At 37.6% G+C, this 12,294-nt stretch overlaps 1 protein-coding gene across 4 annotated transcripts in view; it reads left to right on the top strand.

Annotated features, from left to right (window-relative positions):
• Positions 1 to 11,198, top strand: part of sytl5 (synaptotagmin-like 5) — a 51,136-nt gene extending 39,938 nt beyond the window's left edge. For 3 of the 4 annotated variants that reach the window (XM_067603823.1, XM_067603821.1, XM_067603822.1), the window contains exons 11-18: positions 1,039 to 1,104; positions 3,129 to 3,307; positions 4,711 to 4,813; positions 4,916 to 5,077; positions 5,186 to 5,294; positions 6,231 to 6,369; positions 6,459 to 6,667; positions 8,616 to 11,198. In XM_067603823.1, the coding sequence (XP_067459924.1) occupies positions 1,039 to 1,104; positions 3,129 to 3,307; positions 4,711 to 4,813; positions 4,916 to 5,077; positions 5,186 to 5,294; positions 6,231 to 6,369; positions 6,459 to 6,667; positions 8,616 to 8,758 (1,110 nt within the window). In that variant the 3' untranslated portion in view covers positions 8,759 to 11,198. The remainder of the gene's footprint in view (positions 1 to 1,038; positions 1,105 to 3,128; positions 3,308 to 4,710; positions 4,814 to 4,915; positions 5,078 to 5,185; positions 5,295 to 6,230; positions 6,370 to 6,458; positions 6,668 to 8,615) is intronic. The other variant, XM_067603824.1, reaches the window with a different exon arrangement.
• Positions 11,199 to 12,294: the final 1,096 nt, after the last annotated feature.

The raw sequence follows: 12,294 nt of genomic DNA on the forward strand, positions 1-12,294 counted from the left end.
TTCATGTCCCCCTCAGGATGAAATGTAATCACTTTGATGATCCCCTGACTTTTCATCTAGCGCCATCATCAGGTCAAAGTTTTCATTTGTATTTTGATTTATGACTAAATACCTGCAAAACTTAACATAAGCTGTACTTTGTATTTAGTGCTAGATAGCAAAAGTCATCATGCTGACACACCAAAATAAGATGGTGAACATAAATTAGCAGCTTTTACACTTTAAGTCCCCTATTTAGCATTTATAAACACTATATAAACATTTGATAAATGGTTTATAACTCACTATAATGTATTAATAAGCACATATAAGAACACATTTGAAGTGTTTATCACTACACAGTATTTGTCAACAACTCTCATATGAAGATATTTTATATTATTACCACTGTATTTTAGTGTATTGTTGTTCATTATCTGGTTATATACCGGTGTCCAGTTATGGACGTCCACAGTAGGATTTATACGATAGTTGTAGAAAAATACATTAATAAACACTTATACCTGCTTACAACTACATTATAGTCTGTTATAAACCATTTATTAACTGTTTGTATACTGCTTATAAATGCTAAATAGGGGCACTTTAAGTGTTCCTATAGTAGAGCGCAACAAATATCTATTCTTAAGTGACAGGATAAAAGTTGTTTCTTTTGAGTTGAATTTGGAAACGAATTAGAAAAATATGAGAATAAATTATAATTTGATACACATAATATTCTTTCCCCGTTCTGGCTGTTGAAACATATGCGTGTGTGTGTCCAGTGAGCTTCATGTTGATTTCACAGCCGATTCCAGATGAGTTATAATCTCTGTGGTTTCAGCTGATAATCACCATGGTAACCGTGTGTAATGTGGTTCCTGGCTGTGCTGCTGGAGACGGGGTTTCTGCAGCTCCTCCTCGGTGACTGTGGGTCTGTGCTTGGGGGTCTGTCTCTACCACTAACACATCAAGCGGCTCAGTTCTCTCTACTTCCCTTGTTTCATCTCTATCCTTCCCCTGTTTATCTCCGTATCTCTGAAATGAATCGGCTGCTAGTCTTCCACTCCTGGCTCAGAGCGAAGGTGGGGCTACCTCAATGTCCCCGACTCGGATGCTGAGACTGTAAGTCTCCCCTTCCGCATTTGTGCATGCAGTTATTGCATGTATTCATTATTCACCGTTACATTATAGAACAATAAACATGCAGCAGCAGCATCAAAGCACAAATATTACATACAATATTAATAATATATACTGATAAATAATTAATAAACCAGTTTTTGTAGCATCATATTTAGCATGTTGTGTTGTGAGCGTGTGTATTTGTGCAGATACATGCCATATCAAACTACCAGCTACATCTATTTCTGTTAAGTCTAAGCTCCTCACATTAAACTAGTCATTTATCACACCGGCTCCCTGCAGGAAATAAATGAGGAAGACTTCACAGTAGAAGAGGCACAGTGTGGTTCAGTGCTGGCTTTGTGACTTTAGCGCTCTCTGGACAGCAATATTATTATCAGTGGATTATACCAGTTATATCCTGTCCAGGGCTACGACAGATATGTTCGTCTGTCTCCAGTGACATTTTCCAGACACAATTATCTGCTGTGGTTGTAATGGTTTTGAGTCTTTTGTTCATTAAATAGGTTTTGCAGGTGCACAATATGAGGTAGTACAATGTAGTCACAGAGCTGTCTAGTTTGTGGTGTAGGAAGTTTTGACAATCTGTGAAACACAGGAGGTACTCGGACAGATATATGCGACTTATTGGGTGTTACTGGTAATGATGGAGCCAGAATAATTTATGTGTTGTCCACAAGACAAGCAGTTATCTCTCTTCTGACAAACACCACAATTAAAAGTTTTTCACTTTATTTTGCTCATTTTGTGTTTTGGGTTTCTGTTAATTTCCTCTTTCGTCTTATGATTATACACTTATTCTTCACATTCGTCTTATCTAAGCCGCTTATTATTTGACAGAAATTTCAAATAATATGTTTTGGGTGTATTTAGAGGTGAAACCATCAGGTGATTAATTTATTAGTCGTTTTAACAGAAACAGAAAACAGAAAAAATAATCTGAAACTATTTTGATAATCGATTAAGTCATTTTTAAAACAAACATGCAAGAAATGATGTAGTTTCAGCTTCTCGGTGGTGAGAATTTTCAGTGTTTCTTTGTTTTATGTGATTGTAAATTTAATGAGTTTTGGGTTTTGGATTGTTGGTCAGAAAAAACAAACAATTTTAAGACTCAATTTTCTAACATTTCATAGACTAAATGATTCATCAAGAAAATAATTGGCAGGTTGATCAGTAGTGGAAATAATTATTAGCTGCAGCCTTGCAATTTTTAGTCTACAATACAAGCAAGACATCAACAACTGAAATCTGATGAGTAAATACAGATAATTTCCTCCAGTGGCTTCTCTCCGCCTCACTCAAACACAAAAACAAACAAGAGGGGTCGACTAAAATACATCAAAGTGGTCTTCTTAGAGAGGAAAATAAAAGAAAAAAACATACAATATGGAAACAAACTATAAGAATATAAATCCCACATAGAACTCAATGTCATCAGTGTGCCTCACATTTAGACTTATGCATTTATAAAAGAAAATGCATAATGCACCATTAGAAACATCACATCCTTTCAAATGCCTTTCTTAACTCATCACACTTTCCTGAAAAGGAGGCACAGAAACACAGATAATACTTTTGTTTAGGAACAGAATAGAAAATTTTCATGCAGAATTGTTGGATTTCCGTCCACATTGCAAATGTTAAACTCAGTGACCTTTATTCATCAAAGGAAGCCTCACTTCCCTTTCAGGAATGCCCTTTTCACACTAGAATACCCTCATCTCCCTTATATTTCCAGCAGACCACTGAATCTTTTAATTCAGTATATAGTCTATATAATATATATATACTATGGTCTAAATAGTCCATATATCCTTCTGTGTAAAACTTGAATTTAAAGCGTATTGCTGCAGATTTTATTCCATTCATGTTCATCAAGTGATTTCACATCATACCTCATGTGTTGCTGTTTTCTTTTCTTACCTCTTCAGCTCTTTTCTTGCTTTGACCTCTTCACCGACCATTATCTACCGCTCCATCTCTTTTCTTTGCCCTAACAGAGTAGCATAAACAGCATGATGAGCATGTACAGTGAGACTGGTGACTATGGCAACGCCAGGGTGAGTGGTGAGATCCTGCTGAAAATCAGCTACAGCTACAAAACAGGCGCTCTCAATGTCCTGGTGAAAGAGTGTCACAACCTGGCAACAGGAGATGAGAGGAGGCAACGCACAGATGCGTAAGAGCGCATGCACACACATACACACACACACACATGCGCACAAACACACAAAACAAACATACCAGGATAACAAGTACCTGCAGCTTGTCCAATAAACAGTATTATTAGGACTGATATTAACGGCTATATTTGCTCATCACAGATTTTTCATTATTGGCATGTTAGCAAATGCAAAAACAAAATGCAGTGCAGTAAATGACAGCAATAAAAGTGTTATGGGCTTCTTTTTTTATGTATAAATGACCATCATTCATATGAAAGAAGTTCTCAGAGGGGAAATACTCACTGTTCACTGTCTTACCTTTTACTGTAAATGAGAAATTTTATATCAATTTCTTCTCTGTGTGTTCAGTAGTGACATTGGTCAAGGGCATTTAGCCTAGCTTAGCACAAAGACTGGAAGTAAGGGGAAACAGCTAGCCTTGAAAAAAAGAAGGAAAAACACCATCCAACAACAAAATTGCCTTATTTATCGTGTATCTTTGTAATCAAAGCCGGTAACTTCACAATGAGGTCAAGACTTTGAAGTTGCATACAGTCACTGTACCCTGAAGTGTTTGGACAGTACGACGCTCTAATACAAAACCCTTTATATAGGGTTTATAAATTGTAACAAATGTCTTTGATAATGCTTTATAGATCAGTTATAAGCCAACGATAAGCACACATTTTATTTGGCCATCAAGTTTGCAGTTATAAATGTTATTGAAGTTAAATTAAATGACGCTTTTTTCTGCACCTAATAAGCCAACATTAAAAGTTAGTAGGTCATCTGCATATCAAGAAATAATAAAAGGGCTTCAGTCTATCAAGTATGCATATGTCAATAAACTGATAATATATGAATAGATAAGATAGCCATAATAATAGCCAGTCAAGATATTGATACTGTATAACTATATTACAACACACTTACCTCTGTATTAAACACACAGAGATTAAATTCTTATCAACCTTTTCATCTAACTCTTAGTAAGAGAGCAAACATATTTCACAATATATTTTCCTTTAATCCAAGTTTAATATACAGGAGTTTTGTTTTTTTTAAATAAGTATTTATAATGGTTCATTTTCCAGTTTTCTGTTATATATTTACTGTTGTATTAATTGTCACTGTCATCTTTAATAATAACATTGATTGGTCAGCTGTCATATCTTAATCTTCCTATCAGTGCTTTAATAACTACATTGGGAGGATTCTTGATTTTAAAAAATGCTGTAAATGCTATGTGTTTATGTTAAAAAAAAAAAAGAAGAAGTATCATTCAGTATCGGCTGGACAGGCATCAACTGTAATAAAGTAGGTGTTGCTAATCTATCACGTTGTAGGTATGAACAAGGACAAATGTTCATCTCCTCCTATGGAGCTTGAGTGAGTCACTGTGTCTGTTTCATGGCAGTTATGTGAAGACTTACCTGCTCCCAGATACATCACGGCAGAGCAAGAGGAAGACGAGCATGAAGGCCAACACCATTAACCCTGTTTTCAATGAGAATCTGAGGGTCAGTGGCTGAAAATCCCAATGAACACAATTACTCTGTGTACTACACACGTCAATTGAGATCTTTGTCATTGAGTTATGTTTTTTTTCCTGTGTGGTGTAGTACGTGATCAGCCACTCGCAGCTGGAGACACGAACACTGCAAGTCTCTGTGTGGCACCACGATCGATTTGGACACAACAGCTTCCTGGGAGAAGTGGAGCTGACCTTTGACTCCTGGGAGTTTGATTCCCAAATAGAGGAGTGGTACGCTCTGCAGCCCAAGGTAGGAACTAGTGCTCCAGCATGTGCACACGTTGTTGTCTTTTTTTATATCATACAAACACACACAAAGACAAAGTGTTTGAGAGGTTTGTGGATGTCGTTTATGTAGTTGGAGAGCAGTATCGACTCCACAATGCAGTACAAAGGAGAACTGACCGTCGTGTTGAAGTATATACCTGCAGAGAAGAACCTCACGCTGCCGCTGGACCAAGTACAAGGTACATTCATAACTGTGATGACTATTGTACTATTTATTATATTGTATATAATGTTCTACCTCACATTGTGTTAAACTCTGTCTGGACTTTTAAGAGATTAAACAACTGCTCTGATAATTACCGTCAATTTATAATATCTAAATTTTGAAAGACAGACAAAGTTAGGTGGCAGCTTTTCTCTTATGTAGCTTTAAAGTTATTCAAAAATCTTATTCCACGCTGTGTATCAGCTTGTTTCAGCTCTTAATGTTGGCTGTATGACATATACATTTGAGTAAAATATTCAAATCCAAGACTCCATGTTGGAAACATTTTCCCCTAATTCATTCTGTAATGTGAAGTATATTTTGAGACTTTTGTATCTCACTCAAATATAAAATAGAGTTTAAACAATGTTGAGCTGCACATGGTACGTTTATAATGACTGTCCCGCAAGCAGGCCACAAGTTAGCTTCTCTCATCTGACCTGAAGAAAGTCGTTTATGTGCTAGTATCTTCCAGACATGACTACTGAAACTTATGTTAGAATTTTCCAGATCTGTATCTCCCACTAATGCAGCGTGCTGCTGCTAAACCATCATCCAGTTGTAAAAAAAAAAAATAGACCAAATAGTTCCAATTACTGAGTCTATACTCTTCAAAGTTCAAAATATTACTACTTGTGTTTAAAGAGCTCATAAATCCAAAAGAGTTTGCTGTATGCAGCTTCTTCTTTCTTTGTTGAAAAAGCTCATTATCATAAGTATGTGTCCCGACTCATGCTTGTCTCTGTACAAACAATACATGGTGCCTGTGTGTCTTTGTTCATGCGTTTTTTCACGCGCGTGTTAAAGTTTCACGACAGACTTGTTTGTTTTTTTAAGTGTCACATAAATAAACCTGAACCTGTGAAGATTGTTTATTCTTTCACTCTGTCTGCTTCCCTTACTCCCTCAGTGAAGAAAGGCTTCCTGAAAGGCAAGAAGACGAGCAGCTTCACGCTTCCTAAAGGGGGCATGGTTGAGCTGTTAGTCAAAGGAGCCAAAAACTTAACTGCTGTCAAGTCTGGAGGAACCTCTGACCCTTTTGTTAAAGGGTGAGTGAGAGGCTCCTTTGTTTGGTATGTGATGTGATTTACTGAACCAGCCTGAGCATTGCACAGTAAATTTGTGTTCCCCTGCCCAGATACCTGCTCCCTGACAGCAACAAGTCAACCAAGCACAAGACAGCAGTGGAGCGACGCACAGTGAACCCACAGTGGAACCACACCTTCACGTACTGTGGCCTGCAGCCAGGAGACCTCAACAACGTCTGCCTGGAGCTCACTGTGTGGGACAAGGAGGCTCTGGCCAGCAATGTCTTCCTGGGAGGAGTCAGGCTGGGAGCTGGAACAGGTGTGTGTGAGATTGCTTGCTGGGAAAGAAAAGTACCTAGGTAGACTTTGTTACTGTTAGACAAGACATCTCCACAGTTTTTTTTCTTTTATAAGGTCAAAATACAAAATTTCAAATACAATGGTAAAACCTCTGAAATGTTTTACAGTTGTACATCGGCTAAAGAGCTTTACTCAGTCTTTGAGGAGGCAAATATACTTTACATCTACAGGAATAAGTTGTGTTTTAACTCCCATTAAAAGCTTTTGTAAGTTTGAAGAAAAATGGCTTGAAAATACTGTGTCAAAATTAAGGACATATATGCATTTTTTTTTAAAGTATAGGCCTGACTAATATGTCACATCTTATCAAGAAACCAAAGATCTTTACAATAGTTGTACAGTTGAAAGCTGCTATTCTTCCTCTGGCTACTGAGGTTTGCAAATTCAGAGGGAGTCCCATTTTCTTTTGTATTGGACACAGAAATATTGTGGTGTACAAATAATCAAAAATAGGAGCGGTTGTTCAATTGTGATGTGTTTAAAGGAATAGTTTGACATTTTAAGAAACATATTCACTTTCTTTCTGAGAGTTAGATGAAGATACCACTTCCATGTCCATACATAAATATAACAGAGCATCCTGTTAGCTTAGAAACAGGGGGAAACAGCTAGCCTGGTTCTATCCAAAGCTAACAAAATCAGCATACCAGCACCTCTAAAGATCACTAATTCACATGTTATATCTTTTTTATTTAATCTGTACAAAAACAGAGGTTTGCAGTTTTTACTTTGGTTATGTGCCGTACTATCTCTTGGCTAAGCACAGTCATTTCCTGGAGTCTTGTTGTCACCGTGTGTTTGCCAGAAAATAAGCAGAGACTCCAAGAATGCACAGAAATCGTCCAGCACATAATGCCCATTAAATCCACAACTTGTCATTTGTATATTTCAGTTTTTGTAGTGACTATACCCCTGTCTTCAGTCTTTGTGCTAAGCTAAGCTAATAGGCCGTAGCGATTAGCCTTTACCATACACAGAAGAGAGTAGTATTGATCTCCCCATGTAACGCTCTGCAAGAAATTCAATAAGCATATTTCCCAAAATGCCAAGCTATTCCTTTTAGTTTGCTAACTTTGTCTTAAGGGATTTGGTGATTTTCTTTTATTGTTATCAACAAATCTCATGTGCAGAGCCAAACCAACAATGAACTGATCTACTTACAAAAATGACCGTAGACCTCTGTTGTTGTCCGAAGACTATTAAAAACGCGTCAATGAGTCACACTGCTACACAAAAGCTACTGTAGTTTGTTTAGAAATGACTCCAAAAAGTAACATCGATGATTACGTTTTCAGTTTCAGGAGAGTAGTTCTGTGTAAGACAGACACCACTGCACAGTGGCATGTTTTTAATTGTTTTTGGACAACAATGGAGGTCCGCTGTACAGAGGAATATGATATATCAGGCTTTAGATACACATCAAATACTTGTAAGTAGGATGTGTTCATTGTTTGTTTGGCTCTGGACATGACAAGATGAAAAATATAGAAAATCACCAGCTTTATTTTTTAAAAGCCTGGGACAGAAGGCAGGATGGAATATTTAATTGGTATTCATTCTGATTTCTCCAGTATTGTACAGTACATGTTTTGTCAGATTTATGAATTTTTTTGCAGTCACAAAGGTCTGAAAATCTGAAAGTTATTCAAGTTGGTTTTCCTTAGTTTGAAAATGTAAACACAGCATTCTTGACCTGGCTTAAATGAATTTGTAGTGTCTTGTAAGCCTATTATCATATGCATAAAACAATAAAACTTCATTCATTCATTCTTGTATCATTATAATCTTAAAACGTATATCTATTCATCTAATATGCAAAACTGGAGTGTTGAGGGAGTATAAATGTCCTCAGGGCTCCCTAGTAGTTCTAACAAAGTAAAACAAATGTGTTTGTCTCTCCCCTCAAGGCAAAAGTTACGGGAACGAGGTAGACTGGATGGACTCATACGGAGAGGAACAGCGGCTGTGGCAACGCATGATTGAAAACCCAGAAGTCCCTCATGAGTGTACTCTTATGCTGCGTTCCAGCATGCGCAAGTGCAATACATGAGCCGGGCCGAAGCACAAACAGAGAGAATAAAAGAGAAAAAAGGGAAAAAGTGGTGAAGGTGTGAGGAGAGAGCTGGAGAAGTGGAACGGTCAAGAGAAGCAACACAGCAGAGGGTCCAGGACTCAAATGACCGTCCCTTTCCCTTCTTCTTTCCCCTGAGATGCTCTGTTCAGATTCCTTCTCCTGTCCAGAACAGCCAGTCATGCCTTACACTCTCATCCACATGTGCCCCTCTGCCCTCCAAAGCATCTAGTCTTGACTAAGCACTGCTGTTTACTGCTGTATATGAAAGACATGTGTTGTATGTAACTTACCGTACCTACTGAAAAAGCACATGGCGTGACTCCTGATGTGTATGTCCACGTCTTTGTGATCCATGTACCAGAGTCATTTCTGCATGTAGTTACAGCAACAGAGACCATTTGTAAGGCATTAGATGAGATACTGATCAATAACTTAGAGACTTAGACATTCCCTTTATGAGCAACCAAGCTGCATCCTGGTCTGAAGCACACAATGAGGCTGAGATTCATCCCCCTTGTAAACAGTTGTGAACAGAGGTGGAAAGGGACTAGTGCTAGTTGTACTGCCCTATTGAAGTAGCACTCTTACTTGACTCTATTATTACTGAAGCAGAACTTAAGTACAAGTACAATAGAAGCACTTTTGAGTAGTCACATGATGTATGGTCACTGTGAAAGGACATACCTTTCCAATCCCAATCCCCAGCATGCTCTCCAAAGGGGTGACCATCTGTTATTTGTTTTCTCAGATTACTTTATGACGGAAAAGATTATCAAAGCAAAATCCTACAGTCAATCATTCTGTTAGACTTGCATTTCAAAAAGGAGTTGAATGAAGGTCTTAAACAAATCTCACAGTGTCAAAGTTGATATAATGATTTTAGAAGTAGAAGTACAGCTGGAACCATCAAATATTTGGTATTTTTAGCGGCTCTAGGGATGGCAATGTCCGTCTATCGGTCATTGGTCCTCCACTTTGTTCCAGATTGAAATATCTCAACAAATATTGGATGGATTGCCATGGAATTTGGTAGAACCATTCATGTTCCCCAAAGGATGAATCCTATCAACTTTGGTGTACCTCTGACTGTTCATTTAGCGCCACCATGAGGTTGACATTCATGGTCTTCGGTGGAATGTCTCAACAAATATCAAATAGATTGACATAAATTTTTTTACAGACATTCACAGTCCCCTCAGGATGAATTGTAATAACTTTGATTGATCCCCTGAATTTTCCACTAGAGCCATCAACATTACAAAATTTTAATTTTCCAGTTCTTTGGTTCATAAGTAAATACTTAAATACTTACAGTACATACTTACTACTTACATTAGTTTATAGAAAACTAATGATATTCCCCTCAACCCCAAGCTACCATTTGTGTTTCGTAAATTAGCAAACGTTGGCAAACAGTATACCTGCTAAACATCACATGTTAGCATTGTCATTGTGAGCATGTTAGCATGCTGATGTTAGCATTTAGCTCAAAACACCACTGTGCCAAAGCACAACCTCACCGAGCCGCTACCATAGCTGTAGACTCTTAGTCTTGTTGTTTGATGAATGACAAACAATTAATTAGTTTTCTGTTCATCGATTAATCAGTTAATTGTTTCAGCACAACAGAAAAATACAGGTTCCTGAAAAATGTACTTACAGTAACAAATGTACTTACAGCTGGTTACTTTCCACCCATGCTGGTTACTTTCCACCCCTGCTGGTCTAAAAAAAATCTCTGGCACAAAGTCTAGACAGATTACACAATACTTTAACTAGCTTTGATGTAAACTTACATAACACTGTATCAGTGTGATAAGTAAACTGCATGGTATTAGAATAAACAGAGGTAGAAGAACAAAAAGTAAAAGTAAAGTAAGTAAAGCACTGATGATGAAATCACTCTACACTCAGCAGTGATTTTAGGTGCATTCCCAGGATCCCTGAGACGGGGGCTGTGTGTTATAGTTTGAGTCAGCACTGAGGCGAGCTGACTTCATCTCAGGGGGTGGAGTTTGGGGGGGAGGGGGCTGATAATGGGTAAATGGACTCAGCGGTCCACCATCCTGTGATGAATCACGCAGCTCACAAAAACGATTCTCAAGTTAAACCCTGTAAAACCATTTTTCATGTGGAATGCCAGTTTTGTTTGCTTGTCCTTGGCAAACCCTCAGCTCTGAACTCCCAGGGCAAAACAGTTTCACACTGCACAATTATAGTAATAATACATGGTGTTCACTGTACAACATACTTTAGATGAGAGACTTGTGCAATACCCAATTACCGAAGAAACTCTATGTACAGCATGTACTATCTCTGTTGTGTCTGGTTTCCAAGCATTAAACTTACTGTATTCAAGCCTATTTTGTCCCATATGTGTTACAGGAATATTTTGAAATAAAAACATCTTTCCATAGATTGACTGTTTGCTTTTTCTGTTGGAGAATATTTCCTATATTATACACTTTATGTGAAATGTTGGCTTTGTACTTACAAGACTAGTTTGTGACACACTACAAAAAATACACTTTTTAAAGCATTTTTTTTGCTAAAAGAAAATTTGTTTTCAGATTGACTCGCTGAACACAAATGTGCTATAAAAAGCAGAATGTTCTCTCCAATCCCAAAAAGTAAGCGCAAAACAGCAATGATTGGTTAATATAAGGCTTCAGCAGCCTGTGTCAGTCAAATTAAGTGAGTATCTTCCAAAGTTACAGTCTCTTTTAGAACAAAATTCCCCCGGACAGCATTTCCTTGCTGAGCAGTAGTGCAGGGATCATAACACAAAGAGGAAATTTTGTACTAAAATGACTTTGGAAGATACTCACTTGATTTGTCTAATTCAGACTGATGAAGTCTCATATTAGCTTTGGTTGCACTTTATGCATTTTTAAAGGGGGGCTGTTACACAATTGTTGCTGTTTTTGTTTTTTTGTGTTTCTGTTAATTTTTTGGTTGGTGAGTTTTAGGGAAGTCCTTTCTGAATAGACTCTCATTATCTACCACCCCTGAATACATCAAGTGGTCAGGTATAGGCCCTTTTCACAGAAGACATTTTGACATGTCCCAGTAGAAAAAGAAAAGGTGTAAATAATACAGTTAATACAATTAACGATGGCTGAATTCTATTTAGCTGCTTCATTTCCAGGGTTCTGGTATTGTTCATGCTGACTCACTGTCACACTGTCATGACTTACTGGGACACTGGGACAGAGCCATTGTTAATGTTTTAGTAACACCTGTGCTTTTCCTGCTGTGAGAGGTCAAAGTGACACTGTAAAGGACACCAATATATTTTTGGACTTGCAGGAGAAAAACCCTGCCAGTTTGTGCCCAGTAAATAAGTGTTTGTATATTGAAATGAGACAAACTGACTCCCTAACTGACACTTGATCCTGGAAAATGCTTTGAACAAGTTGTTTGTACTGAAAAAGGGTTGAAATGATCTTACTGCAGGGACATTTGTTGTTATTTTAAGAAAGGATGATGCTTGATAAGATGGAGATTTTGCA

The sequence above is a fragment of the Thunnus thynnus genome, chromosome 11, assembly GCF_963924715.1.
Source record: "Thunnus thynnus chromosome 11, fThuThy2.1, whole genome shotgun sequence".
Classification (NCBI taxonomy): Eukaryota; Metazoa; Chordata; class Actinopteri; order Scombriformes; family Scombridae; genus Thunnus; species Thunnus thynnus.